This window comes from Podarcis melisellensis, assembly GCF_964234715.1.
Source record: "Podarcis melisellensis genome assembly, chromosome: 11".
In the NCBI taxonomy this organism is placed as follows: Eukaryota; Metazoa; Chordata; class Lepidosauria; order Squamata; family Lacertidae; genus Podarcis; species Podarcis melisellensis.
In genome coordinates this window covers 38,741,291-38,763,062 of record NC_138543.1, presented here as the reverse complement: position 1 = coordinate 38,763,062, position 21,772 = coordinate 38,741,291, and the positions used below count along the sequence as shown (strand labels likewise).

At 42.0% G+C, this 21,772-nt stretch overlaps 1 protein-coding gene across 6 annotated transcripts in view; it reads left to right on the top strand.

Annotated features, from left to right (window-relative positions):
* The first annotated feature begins 1,897 nt into the window (after nt 1-1,897).
* Nucleotides 1,898-21,772, top strand: part of KIF2A (kinesin family member 2A) — a 46,317-nt gene continuing 26,442 nt past the window's right edge. For 2 of the 6 annotated variants that reach the window (XM_081929691.1, XM_081929690.1), the window contains exons 1-5: nt 1,898-2,098; nt 17,214-17,308; nt 18,766-18,882; nt 19,506-19,560; nt 20,785-20,907. In XM_081929691.1, the coding sequence (XP_081785817.1) occupies nt 2,035-2,098; nt 17,214-17,308; nt 18,766-18,882; nt 19,506-19,560; nt 20,785-20,907 (454 nt within the window). In that variant the 5' untranslated portion in view covers nt 1,898-2,034. Of the gene's footprint in view, nt 2,099-17,213; nt 17,309-18,765; nt 18,883-19,505; nt 19,561-20,784; nt 20,908-21,772 lie in introns of those variants that run through there. The other 4 variants (XR_014172701.1, XM_081929688.1, XM_081929692.1 and 1 more) reach the window with 3 other exon arrangements.

The window sequence follows — 21,772 nt, the reverse complement described above, 5'->3', positions numbered from 1 at the left end:
AAAAAAGGTGAACTGTGTGTATCTGATTGCAGGTAGTGCCCATGACTTTTTTGGGTTTCTAAATGTGTATCAGGGCCCCAAAACACTGGCAATCCCTGTTCTAATCTTTACACCATAATGCCATATTCTATAACAAAAGAAACAAGCACTTCACACAAAATCCTTAGGTAGTTCCTTCTGCAAATATTGTAGAAGTGGCAAAATTCTCAATTCAAAATTTAAACTACACGTACACCATAGTTTTTGCTGGGAGCTGCCAGCATAGGCTTCAATAGGGCAGGAAAATCTTAAATTTTTGAACCACTGCCCAGAACTTCCACAAGCCAATGAAAGCATGCCTTCTTCGGCAAGCCTGAATAAAATACTGTACACCAGCAGTTTATCAAAATGGGAAAGAGATGTATGAGATGCCTGTATCAAAACTGGGAGTAAAAAGAGTCAAGGTGTCCATTTTAAGCACTATTTAACTTTCTGTACCTGTATAAATTATCGGATCAATTTTGAATCTGGCACATCCATAAACCTTATCTTGGTTGTCATCTGTGTTGGGAGACAATGGAAGGGTAAAGTCAAACCGCTGGAGAGTTACAGCACCTGCTGTGGCTAGAGACAGATACAAGAGAGTCATGTTCTATTGCAGTTGGGGCAGATGAAGGCGTCCCATGGTGTACCATGGCGTTTCTTCTTTCTGTGCTGCTCCCAGCAGGCATTTCTGGTCTGGTCACTGCTGTGATTACATGACCTGTCTCCAAGTGCTGCGTTTACCTACAAGGGATTTCCACATTGCCAACCTTCATGTTACATTTGCAGAGCTCTTAACCAGAGTTGGTCTTGCCATTTGGCCTGGTGCTTGAAGCCAGCTCCCTGGGGATCTTGCCATCTTCCATTCTGTGGACATGGTCAAGCCAGCATAGACGTTTCTGAGAAAGGACTACGAACATGCTGTGAATGTGGGCTTGGGAGAGTGCATTTCTGCTTGAAACTGTCCTGCCATGTGATGCCCAAAACCTTCCTGATGTGGCACATGTGGAAGGTGTTGAGGTCATGTTCCTGATGATCTTAAGTTGCCCATGACTCACTTCCAAAAAGAGCATGTTCAACACACAAGCGTGGTAGACCTTCATCTTGGTATTGGACCTTTGCATTGCATTCTCCCGTACCCTTTTGGAGAGGCGAGCCATTGCCGTAGCTGCCTTGCCAATACGCTTGTCCGGCTCAGGGGCAGGTAGCTGATATGCCAAGTATATATATGGCTTGGCAGGTGTCATTTTTATGAACTGCCTTAACTTTGAGGCTTGCAGTGTCAGGCCCTGCATGCTTTCTTTCCTACTCACCTTATAACTCAAAGGGCAGTCTTGTGCCCCTTTTTAGATTCAAGGCAGTATCCTGCGCAAGGAGTTGAGCGTTGAACCTGAGTTCAAATTTCACCTCGCGGTTCAAGAGATTCACTCGCCCGCCTCGGGCAAACGGCGCACCCTCTCCTCGCCAAATGGGGCTAGTAGTAGTAGGTACCTAACACCACACGGAAGTTGGGCGGGCTTGGAAAGGGCGAAGGCAGCAGCTGTTCACGTCTGAAACGTTAGGTCGCCCAGTGTGTGGCTCCTGTGAGGGAGCGAAGGAAGAGCGGGCGGCAGAGCCGGGGAGCCTCTCGGCCGCGGGCGCCCCAGACGAGAACGAAACGAGCGCCGAGCAGCGGCCCAAGACGTCTCCTCCCGCCAAACTCGGGCAACTCGCCGCCTCCGCCGCTACTCCAGCGGCCGCCCCGCCTCCTCCCGCCCCTTCAAGCCGGTCCTGCCGTGACGCCTCCATTGTGTGCGCAGCCGCAGCGGCTCCCGGCGACTGTTGTATCCGGCCGGCGCCTTTTTCTCCTCCTCCTCCACCTCCCTTTCCCCCCCTCCCCCTTCCCCGTAGAAACTGCCGCTGCCGTCGCGGGCGCCCCTTCTCCTTCTCTCGCGCCCGGCGGGGCCCCCGAACAGTCTCGTATTCTCTCTCCCTTCCCCTCCCCCCCTCCCGCTACCGTCACTCTATGACGCGATGGCAACGGCCAACTTCGGCAAGATCCAGATAGGGATCTATGTGGAGATCAAGCGCAGCGATGGTGAGCCGGGAGGAGGGAAGGAAAGGGATGGATGGAGGGATGGATGCAATGGGAAAGGAGGGAGGGAGGGAGCGCCGGCAGCCTGCTTCCTCCTCCTGCCTGGCTGGCTGCCGCCCTTCTCCTTCGGGAGGGGGGAGGGGCCGGGGCCCTTTATGCGCGCGGGGCCCGCGGAGGACACGAGCCGCCCCTCCGCCGGGGCGTGTGGAGGGTTGCGCGTGTGGGGCGGCGGCGGGCCTGTGGCGTCGCCCGCTGTCGCTAAGGCGCTTTTTGTGTCGCCTCCTGTGATGGTGGCAGCGGTGGGGAGGGAGTGGGCTTGCGAGGGACTCGGGGCGTGAGGCTGCTGCTGCAGTGCTGTGGGGAAGGGCGGGCGAGGAGGAGGAGGAGGAATGAAAAGGGTGTGTGTAAATATATAGAAATGTGTATGTTTATAAATGCACACATATGTGTGTGTGTCAGGAGGCGCAGGGTGGGGGGGAAGCCATGGGGCGGAGGGGTCAGTCTCGAGAGGTTGAGGGAATGACAGGGGAACGGATGGGGAGCTGGTAGGGAAGGGCGTGACCCCCGCCCCACAATGCGTGTGTGGTGGTGCAGGAAGGGGGTCGGGGTGTGTGTAGGGGGGGGGGATCGGCGCCCGCGATGGTGAGGTGGGACAGCTGCTTGGTATGTGTAGTAGCATAGGAAAGGTGAGGCTTTGGAGTGGTTTGCTCGATCGCTTGGAAGAGGAGGAGAGTGGGTCTCTCCCCCCTTCCCCTCCACAAATGCACTGAGCAAACCTGTCATCTCCCCAACAGGAGCGTGCTTTATAAGCACACAGATCGGTATGAGCTATACATCAAACGGCCGGATGCAGTGACGCCGAGGGAGCTTTACCTCTCACCTCCCCCCCCCCAATCGCCAATTATTCGACAAAAATGTTAAATGAAATAGAATCACACACAGTCTTTTGACACCCGGATGTTTGTATTGCCCCCCTCCCCCTCCCTCACAAAGAATAAGGTTCCTGTGTTGATTCAGTGTTTCCCTTTTTTGCCCTGTATTTCCTGGCAGCAGCATGTGCGATGCTTTCTATAGATGCAGATGAAGTTCGTGGGCGGGTGAAGCTTGGGAGCGATTACCCTTGGATAGTATGACTACAGCGTATTGGAAGGCTGCAAGCAGAGTGAATCGATGGGCCCATCTCTGTTGCTCAATGGATGGGGGTGATGTCGTCTGTTGCTAGCTGGCCTCGTTGATGGTGGGGTGGGGTCAGCTTGGGATTCTTCCAACAATGCTAAATAATTGGGGAGAGGAGGGAGGACATCAGGTGTTTATGTCGTGGCAGAGGTATTTAATGCTGATGTACTAAAAGGGAGAAGGAGCACATAGTATTTTTAACTGCTTTTCCTTTCAACTCTTCTAATTGCACTCTGAGGACTGTGTTTTTATCGCAGCGTTACAGCTACACATACTCATATAATGGAATTAAGTGTGAGAGGGTGTGTGAGAGATGAGGCTACTCATTATTCAGCTGTGTAATTTAAGAAAGGATAAAAATTATTATTCCAGCTTCAGAGTGACCCAATGGGGGTGTGTGGGTTTGGGTTTTCCTCGTTTAGACAGGTGGGTGAATGAAGCAGACCGGGTAGAATAGTAGTCTAACTGAGTAGAAATATTTTCTGCATTGGAATGGTGGCATTCTGTTCTTCTGATCTACAAACCCATTCTCATGATTCTAAGAAGTAAAACTCTGCCATTGCTTGCTTCAGCCAGTGGTGGAGGAAGGTGGGAGGCCCTGGACGCCATTTTCCTACTTGGAGAGACGCTTTGATATTCCAGCCTTCCTCAATGCATGTGCCTTTCAGATATTTGGACTACAGCTCCCATTAACCTCAGTCTGCTGGCTGGGACTGTTGGGAGTTGTAGTCTAAAATGCCAGGAAGGTGCTATGTTGTGGAAGGCTGCCCAGATCTTAAAATGTAGTTTTCTCGTTTACATATAGCAATTAATTTGGTTTGGTTAGTCACCTGTCATCACCAAGTGTTTCTAAAAGTCTGTTTCAAAAGTGGTTTGACAGGATGACTGCTGTTGGAAGAAAATAACTATAAGGCCTTGAAAACAATTCAATGGTTCTTTAGATGAACTGAGTGTTTCCAAAACAATGAGATGCTTAATATCTAAAATCCCAAGGAGTGATATTTCTGTCAGTTAAATGAAAAAGCATTGGGATTCGGTTTGTGTGGAAATTTGTAGCCACATAAATTTATTTTAATGTTTCCACTGTATCTTTCACTTTATATAAAAAAGAAACAGGGAGCTATTTTCTCCCTGGTCTTTAAAACTGCCATATTCAAATAAGACCACCTGCAAATAGCCTTGGATCTAGTCCTTTTACTTTTAAGGAGAGTTTCCAGGCAGGATGGTTTTTTTGTGGATTTCTGCAAGTACATGGGTCCAAGTAAGTTTAGTATAAAATTGCAGAAATGTTGGGTAGCTTAATTGTTTAGAGAGGGAAACAAAGATATATTGCTGTCAGAACTGTGACTTGTAATTTTTCCAGCATTTTTTATTAAACATTTGTAGAACTAGAGTGATACAATACAATTATAAAATTTAAGACTTGGTTATAGTCTGCAGTTTGTAGAATCACAGTACTAGCAGTATATAAAATATTTACAAATTTAAAATAGTTTTTGTTGTGGTTCTTGTATATCTGTTGTTTAAAAAAAAAGGAAGACTGACCAACATACAAAGCTGCATAGGGCGTAGGTGAAATGAAAGTTGACTATTAAGATTATCCCAACAACTTTTACTCCAGTTTTTAATAATGTCATAAAACCATAGAATTGTAGGGATGGAAGGGATACTGAGGAGCATCTAGTCCAACCCCTGCAATGCAGGAACATGCAACTGTTCTATACAGGGATCGAATACAGGGACCTTGGTACCATGCTGTAACCAACTGAGCTATCCATGTCATATATAGATGAATGGATGGGGAACTTACCGGAGACACATTGAAATATATAAATATTCTGTCCCTTGCAGTTTGTGTAGCTTTCCACTGTGGGCAAGACGGAAGCAACACAAGCATTTATTTCTTTAAATGATTTATATGCTGCCCTTCAGTTCATAAAATTGTCAGGGTGGCTAGCAATTCCAAGTAAAATACATACAATTAACAATAAAAACAATACATAAAATTAAGTTAGTACAAAAATGAAAAACAGAATAGTATAAAATCAGTCTGTTAAACCCATCTTAAGTGACATACCTGAAGGTCTAGGCATATTGGAATGTATTTTACCAGGTGTCAAAAGAGCATCCTGTTTGGTGCTAAGTGAGCCTTCTTGAGGAGGACAATTCTACCTGTGGACACAACACCACAACTGTAAAGTTCCTCTCTCCAGTTAGCACCCATCTAATATGAAGGTGATAAGACTATAAGGAGTGGTTCTGAAAGAATATATGTATAATATTCAGGCAGTTGCATGTGGGAAGAGATGTTCTATACCACTGGCCAATTTCTCTTGATACCTCCATGTGATCATGTATGTTTCCAAACACTGCTTGTTTCATTATAAAAATGCAGTTTGCCATTCATTTTCAACTGAAGTGGGTGGGTAGGCAAGTGTTTCCCACCACCTCCTGGAAGCCACTGAAAGAGCATTTTGTACCTTCGGGAATACAAAGCAATCATTTGTTGTTTCTCATCTTCTGGCATACTGACAAGACGGAAGAAAACTTTGGTCAAACAATATGTTACATGCAGATGTGTGTGCAACCCTTGGATCAGCACTTGGCTGGGGGCAGAATCTAGGGGATATTCTATTTACATTAAATTTTTGCCGAAGCCCCAAGCCAAGAAACCTGGGACTCCCAATTGAATGGCTGAGTAGCAGCCCTCCCACAAGGCACACCCACTCCTAAGGTATGTGCAAGAAATGGTGTCCTGTAACTAACAACAGTGGGTCAACAAGAGGTTAACAATGTGGGAAGCAGTACAGAAATCGATTTTAGTCTAAAATGTCCTACTTTCTTCCAAAGGAAGTCTTACTCCCTTACAGTTTAGGGTGCAGTGCAAGCAGCAACCCTCAACAGGTGGCACCAGAGGATGGTTTCTGTGCCTCTGCAACTCCATGCTGATAGGAATTGCTTCTCTTAGGTGGATTTCTGAAACAGTGATTTCAGACAGTAGTATTATAGCAAGCAAAGCTCAGAGATCCCTAATTGAAACATTATACTGTATGGGAGACCAATTTTCTCCTCTTCACAAAGAGAAATGTATCTTTCTCACCAGATCTGTGACCGCTGCTCTCCAGAGGCCACTTTCTGTTGGGGTGAACTAGCATCAGCCCAAGTGACCTAGGCAGCTCTGGCCAACATACAAATGAATGTGGTATGTTGGGTTGAACACTTATGTTTTCTCTGCACTTTCTGCTTCCGCTTGGTGTTACCTTCTCTACAGCTTTAAATGTGTTATGCTATCTCATGGTTCTTTTTCACAGGCAAAGCTGCTTACAGAGTGTTGCTTGGAATCATGAGCCCAGGGATACACAACCCCCTATTTCCTGACTCCAAATTGCTGTTTCTTCCAGTGTTCCACTTGAATGTTTGCCTATATTTGAAACTCTGAAGGGAAAAATAAAAGAGAATTTGGAATAAATAAATGATGAACAGGGAAAGGGTTAAGCACCAACAAAGCCACACTTTTGATTACTCTCTGGAAGTGCGAGTACTCTCTCTTTCGAAAGAGGTCATGGTAATGCGGCATATATCTGGGTGTAATATCTAGCTTGTCCTGAGGGAGGAAGAAAGCCAGGAGCAAAAATGACATAGGGTTTGTTTCCTGTCCTCCACCTCTTGACTTGGGGATTCCTCAACCTCAGTTGGATACCTGGACACGAGGGCATTAATTAGCAAAATAATTTGCTGATCAGGCTGCCAGGGCAGCAACTCACATTACTTTCATTAAAAAAGATCATGAGTAATTTATCTCAATCTTTTAAGTTCCTGGAAGACAAGTGGCAAGACCAGTATTTTAGATTGTGGTTAAATATGTAATTTCAGAACTGAAGGAATAAAGTTAGTCTGCCTCAGATAATGATTGGCCATGCAGTCTATTCCCACCAGTATTGAAAGAGGTCCTGCCCACATTGGCATGCTGGTGTCCATGATTCTCAAGTCCATGGCAGGCCTTCGTGTGCACCCAGTTCAATACTTAGCTTCAATTCTGGGTTGATCTGTCAGCTTTCTGTTCCTGGACTCCTTGGAAGGCAAGGCTGTCTTGAGGGGCAGAGGGAAGTCAGTGACAAAATAATTATTTTCTATTTGCAACTATGTGGTGTAATATGACCTAACTTCCACTGTGCCATGAACTTCAGTATTCTTGTCTTCTACTTCCTGGTTAGCCAGCTACTACCTTAGTCATCCAGAGCAGCTGTGTTTGTTAGTGCCTTATGTGTAACACCCCATTGTTTCCTGCTGCTGTGCAGTGCTAGGTAATTAGCAGCAAGAAAATTCACCAGCAAACATGCCAGGGTCTGGATTTATAGACAAGCAAGAATACTTCATACATGAAGAGGAATATTTAATTTAATGGGACAAGGTAGCTGTGACTATGATGAGTTCTATTAACTTCAATGAAAACGGGACATCTGCATAGATGCTCTGTTGATATATGCTGAAAACGGATCCTGTTGAAGTGCCATTTATTTTTTGCACTTATTGTGTAATACATATCTAAGGTCAGAAATGCCTTTTACATCAAGAATTGTATGCACACTGTGGTTTATTTGTTGACATTAGACCCCATTACTTCCATTTTTTTATGTCCACTCCCATTTTGAAAGTTAAGCCTTTTACTTAAGAAAAAAAAACTTTTATACTTTGTAGAAATGCCTGATTATATAAAAGCTGCTAGAACTGCATCAACATTATCTTTGGGTGTGTGGGGGTGGAATGGACGTTTAGCCCATTTAGTTCAGTAGTTCTTACTTCTTGGGAGGTGTGTATAGACTGGCAGCTGCAGCGGGTAGAAGAGAACTGAGGTATTGAAAACTTGTTAAACTTAGACTGCAATCCTGTGCCATTTACCTGGGAGTAAGTCCTATTGCACTCAGTGGAGTTTACTTTGTAGTAGTCCTGTAAAGGACTGTACTGTAATTCCGCAATTTTAGCAAGTCATGAAAAGATGTGCACATGAATTACGGTAATGCACTTCTGAGACATAGCCACCTGAAAAAGCTAATTAAAGGTTCAGCTCCCTGCATCTTCAGCTACATGGGCCTCTAGTAGCAGGGCTTCCCTACCTGATACTCTGAAGAGCCTGTGCTAATTCTTGTACATAATACTGGGCAAGACTGACCTGTGCTCTGACTCGGTTTAGCATTAGGCCATTTCATACATTTATATGATGAGTATGCATTGCCCCAGAGCAATTAGATGAGTTGGCATGTGGCTATTAGCTTTTTAAGGATAGAATATTGCCTCCCATGCTGTTTAACTTTCCATTCTTGAAAGGTAGAAAGTAAGAACCCTACACCTTGTTTCCACAATACTCTTAAGCTCAAAGGAAGAAACAAGTTCTAAGGCTTGAATGGTACTGTTCACTTTTCCAGCTTTAGTTCATGAGCTTTCATTCTAGAAGGGGGAATCCAACCTGCAGTCTGATACAGCCAAGTGCAGGGCAATATTAATGCTGTGCTATGTTCTCTAGATTGAGGGCACAAGGAGAAGGGGACGACAGAGGACGAGATGGTTGGACAGTGTTCTCGATGCTACTAATATGAATTTGACCAAACTGCAGGAGGCAGTGGAAGACAGGAGTGCCTGGCGTGCTCTGGTCCATCGGGTCACGAAGAGTCGGACATGACTAAACGACTAAACAACAACAAATGTTCTCTAGAAATTGAGTCTGGACAGGGAGCGGGGGCACAGAAAAGGAATTTGGGAAGATAAGTTATGAATAATAGCAAACTTAAAGATAAAGGGACCCCTGACCATTAGGTCCAGCCGTGAACGACTCTGGGGTTGTGGCGCTCATCTCGCTTTATTGGCCGAGGGAGCCGGCGTACAACTCCCAGATCATGTGGTCAGCATGACTAAGCCGCTTCTGGTGAACCAGAGCAGCGCATGGAAACGCCATTTACCTTCCCGCCAGAGCGGTACCTATTTATCTACTTGCACTTTGACGTGCTTTTGAACTGCTAGGTTGACAGGAGCAGGGACTGAGCAACAGGAGCTCACCCCGTCACGGGGATTCGAACCACCGACTTTCTGACCGGCAAGTCCTAGGCTCAGTGGTTTACAGCACAGTGCCACCCACAAATAGCAAACTTAAGTGCTAACTAACCACAAAAGTTTTATTTGTAATGCTGCACTTAGACTTTCTGTTTGCTACTGTTCTACAGCTTAGTGTTTGGGGCATAGATTTTACATTTAATGAGCAATGGAAGGAATAGATCACCATGCAGATATGTAATTAATGCAATTAGATTGAAGTGCAATATTATGACTCAAGCTTTAGACTAGTTTTTTTTACTTCATGTCTTTGGTGTCTGAATCATACAATGTGTAATATTATAAAGTAAAACTAGAACAGGCTTTGTGGTTATAATAAATAATCATGGATTGTGTAGCTTGAGGTGAGGAGCAAAAGTGTAAGAGGAACAAGTCAAAAGATTTACATCTTAGAAGGGTGGGGATAAGGATATTTTACAGACATTGTCAGTGTCTTGCACAGTGAGAAGTGTGCCTCCATTTCTGGTAATCTTTCAGTCACATACATTTTCCGTATTTTCCTTTTATGGGAGATGCTGTAGAAAGAAGACACATCTCTCTGACACTTTAAGTCACATTTCAACCCCTGAATTGGGCATTGAAGAAGTCATAGGAGCAATTTTTGTGAGCTTGTTTGCAGCCTTGATAACCTGCAGTTATCTTCTTCAGAAGATTGCCTTCACTCTAAACTAGCTTTGTTCACTTTTGGCGAAGTTGGCTTATAGGCAAATCTCATTGGTTGCGAGGCATCACTGTTGCTAGAAAGAGGAACTATTTTCATACACAAAATCCTGCCAATGCTGCAGTTCATGAGGCTGTGAATGTTGGTGAACCACCACAATGAAAACAAAAAAAATTCCTTCCAGTAGCACCTTAAAGACCAATTAAGTTAGTTCTTGGTATGAGCTTTCGTGTGCATGCACACTTCTTCAGATACTAGTGTATCTGTGTATAGTGTATAGTGTTTCGTGTGCATGCACACGAAAGCTCATACCAAGAACTAACTTAGTTGGTCTTTAAGGTGCTACTGGAAGGAATTTTTTTTGTTTTGACTATGGCAGACCAACACGGCTACCTATCTGTAACCACCACAATGAAGTAAGCATTTGGCGGGGGGGGGTGTGTGTGTGACAGGGTTGGAAGCTATTTGGGGGGCCTTGAAGGTCTCCTCACATGCATTCCTACAAATATGTGGACTGTCAACAGGAAGAATGGAAAAGAACTGTTCACGTAGGAGAGATAAGGATAGCAAAGTGTGAAGGTAGGGAATTGCAGGAAGAATAGACCAGATTATAAGGAAGTATTCTGCTTTTTTAAAAAAGCATCCAAGTGTATGAAGGCAGACTTTTGCAACCTTTTTACTGGAGTATAGACAAAAATAGACTTGTTAAATATTTAGGATTCACACTGAATCATTTTTGAATATAATGGGTAGCATGCCTACCTTTCACTAATTAGTTTGCTTGAAGGCTTTGCAATGCAGTTTGTGTTATTATATAGTCTCTTATTTAACTTTGGTGAAAAATCCATTTGGGAATGGTTTGAAATCTGTTTTTTCCTCACTCAATCTAGTGTACAAATCAATCTAGTGTACAAATAGTTAAAAAGCTGTGCTAGATCAGATGAAAAGTCCATCTAGTCCTGCATCCTGTTTCCGAGAGTTACCAACCAGAAGACTCTGGGAATCTTGGTTATAGGTCATCAAGGGAATAGCCCTCTCTCACTGCCTCTGCTAGCAACTGGCATTCGGGTGCACACTGTGTCTGAACCTGGAGGTTCCATATAGCTAGGAGGAATGGATATATCTCTGTGAATTTAATCGCCCTTTAAAGCCATATTAGCTAGTGAACATGACAATATCTTGTGGCAGTTTTGTCTGTTAGGAATCTCCTGCCATTCAGTTATATTGGGTGACCCTGAATTCCAGACTTACTTGAGAGGGAGAAGAATCTATTATGTTCTCTTCCCTTCCCTAGGCATTTTTTTTTTGTAAATGAAAATCCCTCAAATTTGCTAGCCATTTCCTTGTAAGTCCTCTCTTTGTAGGGAAGTTGTTTCAGTTTCCTGATAGTTTTGGTTGCTTTTCCTTGCAACCTTTCCAATGCTACAATGTCCTTCTTCAGACGAGGGAACCAAAAATCCACAGTTACGCCTTATGTCTGTGTCTAGGATGAGGAATTCCTTGCCCATTGCTACTAAGCATCATTGGTACTTTTTTTTCAGGCACCTGCTGTTTACACCATTGATTATTGTGCACTGTCGTGATGTTAATGGTGCTCCAGTTGCGGAAAGGAATAAGAATATTGTCATACTGGTCTATTTTATTTTCATTCCCAAGCATGGGATTTGCCTTCTCATAGGTACCGTATCATGGGCCATTTTTTTGATTAACCTATCCATAACTTCAAGATCTGATTAGTTATACCTCAGCAGTTTATTACTCCAATGTGCATCATTTTATACTTACTTTACATAGAATAAGCTCATTTGCCATTTAATTGCCCATTCTATTTACCAATTTGGAGAGTTCCTCTTGGATCTCCATGCTGTCTACTTGAGTTTTCACCTTCCTGAATAAATTGATGTCATCTCCAGACTTGACTATTTCACTGTCTACCTCAGCTCTAGATGATTTATGAACCAATTAAATAACACCTGTCCAAATACAGCTCCTTAGGGACACTCCAGTACTTGCTTGCTTTCATTTGCAGAAGTTTCCATTTATTCCTACCCACAGTACCAGAAAATAGTACCAGAATCAGGTATTAAAACTTCATCGGTGGGAATTTGAACTCTCTGTTTGTACATGCCACTAAATCAAACCATGGCTTAGTGCAAATAAGGAAATGTGTGCATTCTTGTTGTGAAGCTCATGACCTCTGTGCTCCTCCCCCAGTCCTGTTGCTGTCATGCCACTAAGGGTTAAACCATAATTTGGTGCTGCTCTAGGAACCCGCTTGTTTGTGCCAGACTGTAGTTTGTCTTCATGTTACATACAAACCTGGTCAGTGTATACTATAACCATCTCAAGGTGGAAAGCATGATTTTTCTTCAAGGGTTGTCACTCATTCATGCAGTTGCAGCTGTGTTTCTGGAAAGTAGTATTGGGAATGGTGTTAGTCTACCCTGTCCTATTTGTTGCATTCATTGCTACTACTGAGGGTAGCATAGAACATCCAGTCTTTCGTAGATTTAAACAATTCTGCAAGTCTTTTGCCATTGACTCTTCTCTACTTGTGATTTCATAACTGCATTGCCAATGTGATGGTTGGTAGGGCTAGTTTACCAGGATGCTGATGCATTGGTTAAGTTTATTAATAGAAACTTAATTTTGTATCAAATTGCATATGGATTCCATAAGTGATGAAAACTAGTACAAGGTGCCAGATAGCCAGGACAGTTAAGTGACCAAGACTGCTTTTGAAATAGACAGTGTAGGGATTGATGTAGGAAATGTCCCTTTGTTCTGCGCCTCTTGGTGGCCTTTGGCATGGTATCTTGCTATTTTGTAGGGCAACCCATGGAAGTTGATGAGAGTGTTCTCCTAGATTGCTCTTTTTTGACACAAAATTTCTGAATTATCAGGTTGGGGGATGGTTTATCAGATCCCAAGGAAAATCTCTCTATGTCACAAGGTACACCTTAATCCCCTCTGCTGTTGGAACCGTTGAGGGATATTGTTTGAAGGTTGAAAGTGAGATACTATCAACATGCTGAGGACACACATTGCTTTATTTTTTGTTGCATTAGTCTAGGTGGAATACTTTCTGGTTTTGTCCAGTCTAGCTACAGAAGATTTATTTTTGCTTATTGGGAATCCGTGGTACCTCGGGTTACAAACTTAATTTATTCTGGAGGTCTGTTCTTAACCCGAAACTGTTCTTAACCTGGGGCGCACTTTTGCTAATGGGGCCTCCTGCTGCTGCGCAATTTCTGTTCTCATCCTGGGGCAAAGTTTGCAACCCGGAGCAACTACTTCTGGGCTAGTGGAGTTTGTAACCTGAAGCATTTCTAACCCAAAGTGTTTGTTACCCGAGGTACCACTGTAGTAATATGCTTCATATACTGTAACATGAGGACCTGAATTTATTTTGTTCTTCTGAAGAATCTGTTACATAGCTACTGTATCAAGTGGATTCATAATCATTTTCCTAATTGCTTTTAATTATTTTATAAATAATATTTCAAATAACAAACATCCTAAGATGTAGCTGATGTCGAAGCTTTTCTCAGGAGATTAATTTGACTCCTGCTCACTGGTATTTGAAATGGAATCTCATTCATATGTTTGGCAAGCTTAGTGTGGCCCTAACTGATTGTTTATCATGTTCTTATAAAAAGAATATATATATATATATGTGAATTTAGAACAAAAAGCCCTTTAGAGCTAGGGCAGTCTATATCAGCAGGTAACAGAGATATATCCTCTCACAGATTGTCATTAGTTAACATATTCATTTATTTTCAAACATTTGTCAGTTCCTGAATTCTGTGAGTTCAGTTCTGTGAGTATTGCATAGTAGCCATAGAACTGCAGAAGACTTAACCTTGGGAGGTAGGCAGTTTCTTCATGTTATGAAGAAACATACTTTGGGGAATCTATCGTCTTCGTGGCTGTGACGCATCATATTTGAACAGGAACAGAAAAGCATTATGGTTACCTCCTAGTCTGACCAATACATCATAGGTTTTTAAATTTTCACAAGGTGAAGTGGAGAGGGGAAAGGTCAGACATAATTCCTGTAATCCAGCCAAGGAAAGTTGTGTGCAGAAGCAAGCTTACATGTGAACAACCAACATGGATGCAGGTGTCCATTTGTATTCATATAGGCTCTTGTTCCAGGTAAACTGGCTACTTGTATATTTTTATGATTGTGGGAATGTACATCACAATCCAGAACAATTGCCTGTTGGGCAAGACTTGTATGCAACAAGAGGTAGATTGCGATCATAGTTCTGTGAAATTCCATTAGGTCAAGAAGTATGTATAGTCAGAATGTTAGACAACACCATTCTTGTTTAGTTTTTAAGGTTCTGGTTCATTCTTAATTTTTCTGTCCCTAAAGGTGTAAGTTTGTTGTTAGGGTTCTGTCCATACCCTTACCCCCCTCCGCCTCTGCTCCCCCAATTCTTAACCAGAAGTGGTTCCCATCAAATCCCCACACCATTCTTAAAAGTACATTGAGTTCCAAAAACAGTTCTGGTATTTGGAAAGTTGCTGCCACATGCATGGTATTTTTCTCTGGATGTCTTTAACCAGCTGCTCATTCTCAGATTCTTAAACTGCATTTTGAGCTCAGTTTGAATGGTATCTTGGGCAGCAGATGAAATTTTGCAAAAGAAGAAGAAAAGTTTGTGTGAGAGTTTAGCATACACAGGTTATCTCAGTGTCCTATTGGATTGTGTATGCATCCACCTTTCCTTTCCTCTAGGCTATCAGGTTTGGCCAATCAGAAGCAATAACTGGGTATTTTCTGGGATCCATTTATTTCGCACATATTTTTACCCTTGCTTCCAGGTAGGCAAATTTAGCTTTATAGCTATGGTGTTCAGGGACACATCACATCTTTTTGGATGTGTTTGTTGCTTCTCTCATGGCAGAAATAATTATAATAGAAGAAAATTGTCATTTTAATCTTAAAGCATGTGTCTTAAATCCTTTTTCTGTCCCTTCCATGCTTTTTTGTATCCCAAACCAGGTCACTTGTCAGGAAAGAGATGGTCCCCACTGTCTAAGCATGGTGTTCTAAATCCTATCATTCTGTTAATTGGCAGAAGATAACTTCATCTCTGGCTAGAATTGATTTGAGCAGTTGAAGAAGCTGCATTAATTAGTTCCACTTTAGTACAGAAGAGCACAAGCCATTTTGTTCAAATATATACTCAGATGGATGCTGTTGAGAGAGAGGCAGGAAATGGAATTGAAACTGAGAAGAGAAAAGTAGGTCCCAAGATGTGTGGGGAAGCACTGAAGGAATGAGAGAACTGTGTACGTTGTGAATAGGCGATTAATAGGGTGTTGCCTTGATGTGCTGTGTCATCTAAAGGTTGGGTGTGATCAGTCAGTACCTGAAATAGGAAAGGGAAATAAATTGCTAACATTGTTTTTTGTATGCAAACTATGACAATTATTCTGTAATAGAAACTAAATAGCAGAGTTTATTCTTTTAGTAAGGTTGAGCGATACATTTAGAAAGGTGCACACTACTGTGTGCAATCTGTTGTACATAGGCAAAATAATTATAAGATTATTAAGTGCTGCTTTTTTAAAATTGCTGCATGTGGTTAAATACCCTGACACCTATGTTTTCTGAGTGATTAGGTGGTTCAGAATTTATTTATGTATCATTTAGTATCAAAAGAGAAATTTTATGACATGCCTCTCTAGATTTTCTCCTGTCTTTTTCAAACTTCAAACACTGAAAGCAGGACCAAGTGCTCAGGTGTGCTTGGGTAGGTTTGCTTAGTTGCCATTGGTGAGTAAGAACCTCCTTCAAACAAACAGGCAACAAAGCTTTCGTAAACTGGAAAAGTTCTTTTTCCTTCTCTCTTGTAGGTCATTAGTATTACATTGCAAATGATTAGCATAGGTATATGAAGGAGTTCCATGGGCTGCCCTTATGGGCAATGATCCAAAGGGAGGGAAACGTGTCTTCAGCCAGAGTGTTCTTTGTAGCTTCACAGCTGCAATTTCTATAACTCAAGCCACTTTAAAAACAGGTCAGCAGCTCACCTCATCACCTGTGGGAGTTACAGTGGTACCTTGATTCTTGAACGGCTTAGATGTCGAACAAATCAGCTCCCGAATGCCGCAAACCCGGAAGCAAGTGTTCCAGTTTGCGAACGTTTTTCAGAAGCTGAACGTCCGATACGGCTTCCACTTGAGTGCAGGAAGCTCCTGCAGGCAATTGGAAGCTGCGCCTTGGTTTTTGAGTGGTTTGGGGAGTTGAACAGACTCCTGGAACAGATTAAGTTTGAGAACCAAGATACCACTGTACAACCACATGCAATTGTGCACCTTCCCTGATAATGCCCTGATAAATGGAACCTGCCAGGTCCCATCACTCGTCCCATCACAGCAAGTTGATGAAGACCTGGCTTTTTAACAAGACCTTCAATTAATTGAGTTATTTTGCACTGGCTTAGTTTTATGTTTATTTTGTCCTGCTGGAATTGTTAAATCTGTTGGGTATTGTTATGGTACTATTTTAACTGTGTATGGGGACATTACGGTAGTTGCCTTGAGCCTCTTCAGAGAATAAGTCGGGATATAACTTTTAAAAATTAATCTTCACATAATTGTCTCTGGCATTGCTATGAAAACTCATTTACTGCACGTTTCTGTGCATATATTGGAGTATATGGGTGTTGTTCCAGAGTAGCCAATGTGGTACCCCCAGTATGTTATTGGACTTCAGTTCCCATCAGCCCCAACATGGTCAGTGGCCCAGGATGATGAAAGTCCAGCAACATCTCAAGGGCACCATGTTGCATACTCCTTCTGCAGCTTCTCATGTAAGTTGTGAGTGTCATTTGACATTCTGGGATTGATTGATAGCAGTGTTTGAGGAAAAATAAAGGGGAATATAAGCCATATTGAAATATATTTTTTAAAGTATTTTATTAGAAATGCAGTTCAGGCTGAAGGCCTGCATGCACTGACCAGGTAGTAAGTGTCACTGAAAACAATTGAATTATGGAGTAGACATGTGATTGCATGTCAGTGGTATAGAAATAAGTGTGATGCATTTTTTAAAAATAATGAATTCCTTTGCAAATGAAATAATAGAGATGGAATAAAGCTGTTTTGATGGAAATTCTATAAATTGTTGAAGGAGTACTTATACTTCCATTCCAGGCCGAATACATGAAGCTATGGTGACATCTTTAAATGAAGATAACGAAAGTGTTACTGTGGAGTGGATTGAAAATGGTGATACTAAAGGAAAAGAGGTACAATATAATCATATTGACTATAAAAAAGTTATGTTTGTTCTCAGCTGATCTTGCTTCAAAATTGGCCTAATGTATAATATAATGGACCATAGGCATTCAGAATGAAATATAAAGCTCTGTGACTTTTTTTGAAGATGTACTGGTGAAGTGAAGGCCAACAGAATAGGCTGTATGATGACATATGAAAATAACGATTAAATGCTTGTTTCATATAGATCTGGTTCACACGTCACATTAAACCATAGTTAAATGTGAAAGTTCAGTGTGCTAGTGTACGCTGCTGAAATTACAAGCACTTTGTTCTTCCCTTGCTCATCCTGGCATCAAACAAACTATGAGTCTGGGTTCAGATGTACTGACAAGCAAGACTATAGCTTGTTCTCCAGCAGGGTGGAGGCAGCAGGAGTGGGGGAGGAAAAAAGTGCCTATTATATAGTAGTTTCTCCTCCATTCAGCTGTGCTTTTTTCATGCAACACAAAGGAGAAATAGAGTTAAAATGCTGCCATCAGCATAAAACAGAAGTAGTATCTTGGTATATAAAACTAAACCAGTTGTTGCCATGGTTGCTTGAGATATGTGTCTACACAAATCTGAAACCTACTTTTCTATGTTCAGGGACCCACCCCTCTGGAACATGAAAAACTAATGTTTGGGGGGGGGGAATCTCATCCCTCTGTGGCCCTGACTGTGGTTTTTCCGGAGAACAGGCTGCCTGTCTGTCTAAGAGAGCTAGCTCAGAAATTAGCACATTTCTTGAGAAACTGGCAGAAGGAGAAGGCTGGAATGGGAGAAAATTTTACTCTTTCCTCTTTAAAATACAGGAAGGAGGAGGCTTTACCAGGCAAGGATTACTGAGTGTGGTGGGAATGCAAAGATGACTACCCAAAACTGAAAGTTCTAGGTATAAGGCTGAGCTTACCCTAGCAAGGGCCTCTCTGGGAATTGCACTGCTTTTAGAGGTCTCAGTAACATTGTCTTTTTTTTTTAAAAAAAAACAACTAATAAGAGTGGAGTGGTACCTGGAAGGTACACAAATAAGAGATAAATTAACTTTTCTTTTTGGCAAAGGAGTTTGTGTGCCGAATTCTAGAGTGTGTTGCAGTACTGAGAAATTCAGGACTGTTATCAGTCAGTTGTTAAATGATATATGGCTGTCTTGATTGAATAAAAATGTTCCCAGGCCAGAGTATAGAAGGGTGGGATACTCCCTTTTCCATTTCAAAGGGTGCTAGTAGGAACTGCACATTCACTTTGTGCTAAGTAATTAGACATTGCCACTAATCTTTCCAGGCAAAATAAGGACTTTTTACCCAATATAATGATGTGGAGGCTTCAAATGGAAGTGAGCTGCTACTCTGTGGCAATGAAACCATGTGGCCTGTCTTGTTTGTTTTTTAATTAAAATGCAGGATTTATTTGTTTGCTTTGAACAATCTATCTTTCTCATATGCAGATTGACTTGGAGAGTATTTTTTCGCTTAACCCAGACCTTGCTCCTGAAGAAGATGATCCCAGCCCAGAGACCCCACCACCGCCAACACCTTCCGCTAAAGTGAACAAAATTGTGAAGGTTGGTGATATAGAATGCAATGTCATTTACTCTTGTTCAGTTTGCCTGTTGCTACACGATGTTCTTTATTTCAGAATTCTAGGTTTAGCTGCTCAATGGTTTTTATAGGCAGTGCACAGAGATGAATTCTTTATTGACCTTTGCCTTTCTTCATGCCAACAACACATTTTATATAGCACTGGTCTCCTCCATGGCCCATGTTTTACCATTGAGTAGGGCTGTTCACATGACATCAAGTGACCTATTTTACCCATGCAGTTTGAATCAAATTGTGGAGGCAAAGGCACAGTGCTCTGACAATGAGTTGACCCCTTTTAGGCCCAACCATATCTTTACCTGCCTCACACCTGATTACCAATAGCTTAACATAATTTGCTATTTTACAGCTCATTTACCCAGTTTGAAAAGATTCATTTGCAGGCAAGCTATATATCAGTTGGAAATGTAGAGTAAGTTTGCTGTTTTTCTTGGGGAAGGGTGTAAAGGATTTCTGAGAATTTTGTTGACTTGCTGACCCTCCCTAATTGCTGAAGGGCTATGACTCAGCAGATTACTTAGTTTTAAAAAAGAAAAAAAACCCCTGAAAATTGGCTAACAAATTAATAGTGTCTGTCTTTCTCTAGAATCGAAGGACAGTGGTACCTGCTAAAGTTGAAGCTCCTACTAGAGACAACAGAGGTAAGTTAGCAAATGATTTATATCCCATTTGAAAATGCATAAAGTAAGGTCATAAATTCCACTTTAATTGTCCAGATCTAATAGCAAAACATTTTGTCTGTGCCTTACTTCCCTGTAAGCTCACTGCCTGGTAATTTTGTTTTACATTTTACCTGCACTTAACCAGCTAGGATGTCCAGAAGTACAAAAGGAGTTACTTCTTTTGTTTTTGAGTTTATGCTATAGTTGGCCCGCTGTGAGAGTAAGGACCTTTCTTCTTTGTCTCTGAGTAATCTTGCAGTTGTATAGACAATTCCCGGACCACTCAAAACACATCAGCTACTGATAAGCAACCTGTCCTTTCATATCTGAGTTATTTTTGCTTCTTATTTGCAGACTTGCTTTCTAGTTGGCTGATAGAGGGAACTGCAGAAGAGAACTTAAGCATTTGTTATATTCAAGCCATTTGAGCATGACAGCAGAGGGGGCTTGAGGGAGAGAGGGAGAAAACTGCCTGGGATGAAAATCTCTTTGTAGTTCATTCCTGTCCTGTTCTTTAACTTCACTCCCACACTAACCAGAGGATTTGGTAAATACTCCTCTGCTCCACTTCTTTGATTTATCAGTTCAGTAACAGTATGAATATTTATACCTAAATAGGGTGTGGGACTCCTCCTACAATCCGCATGCATGTGTAATATCTGGGCTGATAAACAGATAATAAGACCCAACTAGTTCCTCACAAAGGTTCATGGAACATGTGATTAACTTACCACCAAGCCCTCTATTTTTTTCTCCCTGATGCAACTTGTTTTGAAATATAAAGGGAGAATTGCTTCAGTAGTTCTGCTGGCCTGGAAACAACATCTACCGATGTGTCATATTGAGGGATTAATTTCATTCCCCCCCTTCATGTATATTTGATTCTCATATTGGTTTGTCTCATAGCATAGTCACCTAAAGTACCGGTTTATGTCCCAAAAGGAGTTTTATAAAGTTTTTCTTAATTATAAATTGTTTTGGTTTTACACATTATTCTGTTAATTAACTAATCGTTCTGTTTAGAAATTGGTGCAGTTCCTTCTTTTCTGTTTATGCTCACTCTCTTAGTAATATTTTGGTTTTACACATTATTCTGTTAATTAACTAATCGTTCTATTTAGAAATTGGTGCAGTTCCTTCTTTTCTGTTTATGCTCACTCTCTTAGTAATATTTTTGTGGTTTTTTTGTTTTTGTTTTTTCAGTGGTTGGTTCTGCACGTGCGCGGCCTACTCAGCTTCCTGAACAGTCTTCCTCTACACAACAGAATGGTAGTGTTTCAGATATATCTCCAGTTCAAGCTGCAAAAAAGGAATTTGGACCCCCTTGTATGTAAATCATGTATCAAGGATTCATTCATTTTAGGCATTACATGTACATTCTCTTGGGCAATTCTATAAATTCATAAGTAGTGATTTGTCTGCACAGTGTTATGCCTACAATGTGATTGTTCTTCCATCGTCCTGTTGGTAACAGAGTATCTGCAGAATGTTAGTTCTTCTAAAATAATGGCCCATTATTGAAAATTGACCAGACCTTTTATTAGGTCAAACCAAGAGAATAACATGTATGTAAGTTGGTGCCTGCTGTGTGTTGTTACATTTCACTGTCCATATCCCTTAAACTGTGCCTGTAGAGAGAACTACACTGAGGTAGTAGGGAGGTTAACATTGACTACAACATCATTGGCTTACACAGTGTTTGACTTGGTATAGGGCAAGAATGTGACTTTATTACTCAGCCCACATCCTGGAGAAAACATGAAGGGGTAGAAAACAGGCTCAAACCAGCTATGGTACAACTGCAGTGACCATTCTTGTCAACCTGGGGTGAGGCAGGCAGGACAGCCCCTAAGCAGGGTTGGACCTTGAAGTGACCCACTCCTTGCCCACCCCCCATCCAAGGATCCTTTAATATGCCTCCAATGCTTGTCATAAAGTTGTGGCAAAAACAGAAAACATAGAAACATAATAAGCAGCTAAAATATTGCTATGGTGAAGGCAGCTCCCCTTTCCAGTCTTTTCAATCTAATGACTAATGTATGTCCATAGCAAGGTAATTAATGAGTACTGTAAATGAGAATGGATGGGATGATGAAGTCATTGAGATTAAACTGGACCTCTTAACCTGTAGCCTGGGATTGGACAAGAAGGACGAACTTCTGTCTCTGGTTCACAGCAAAGTACTGCCCCA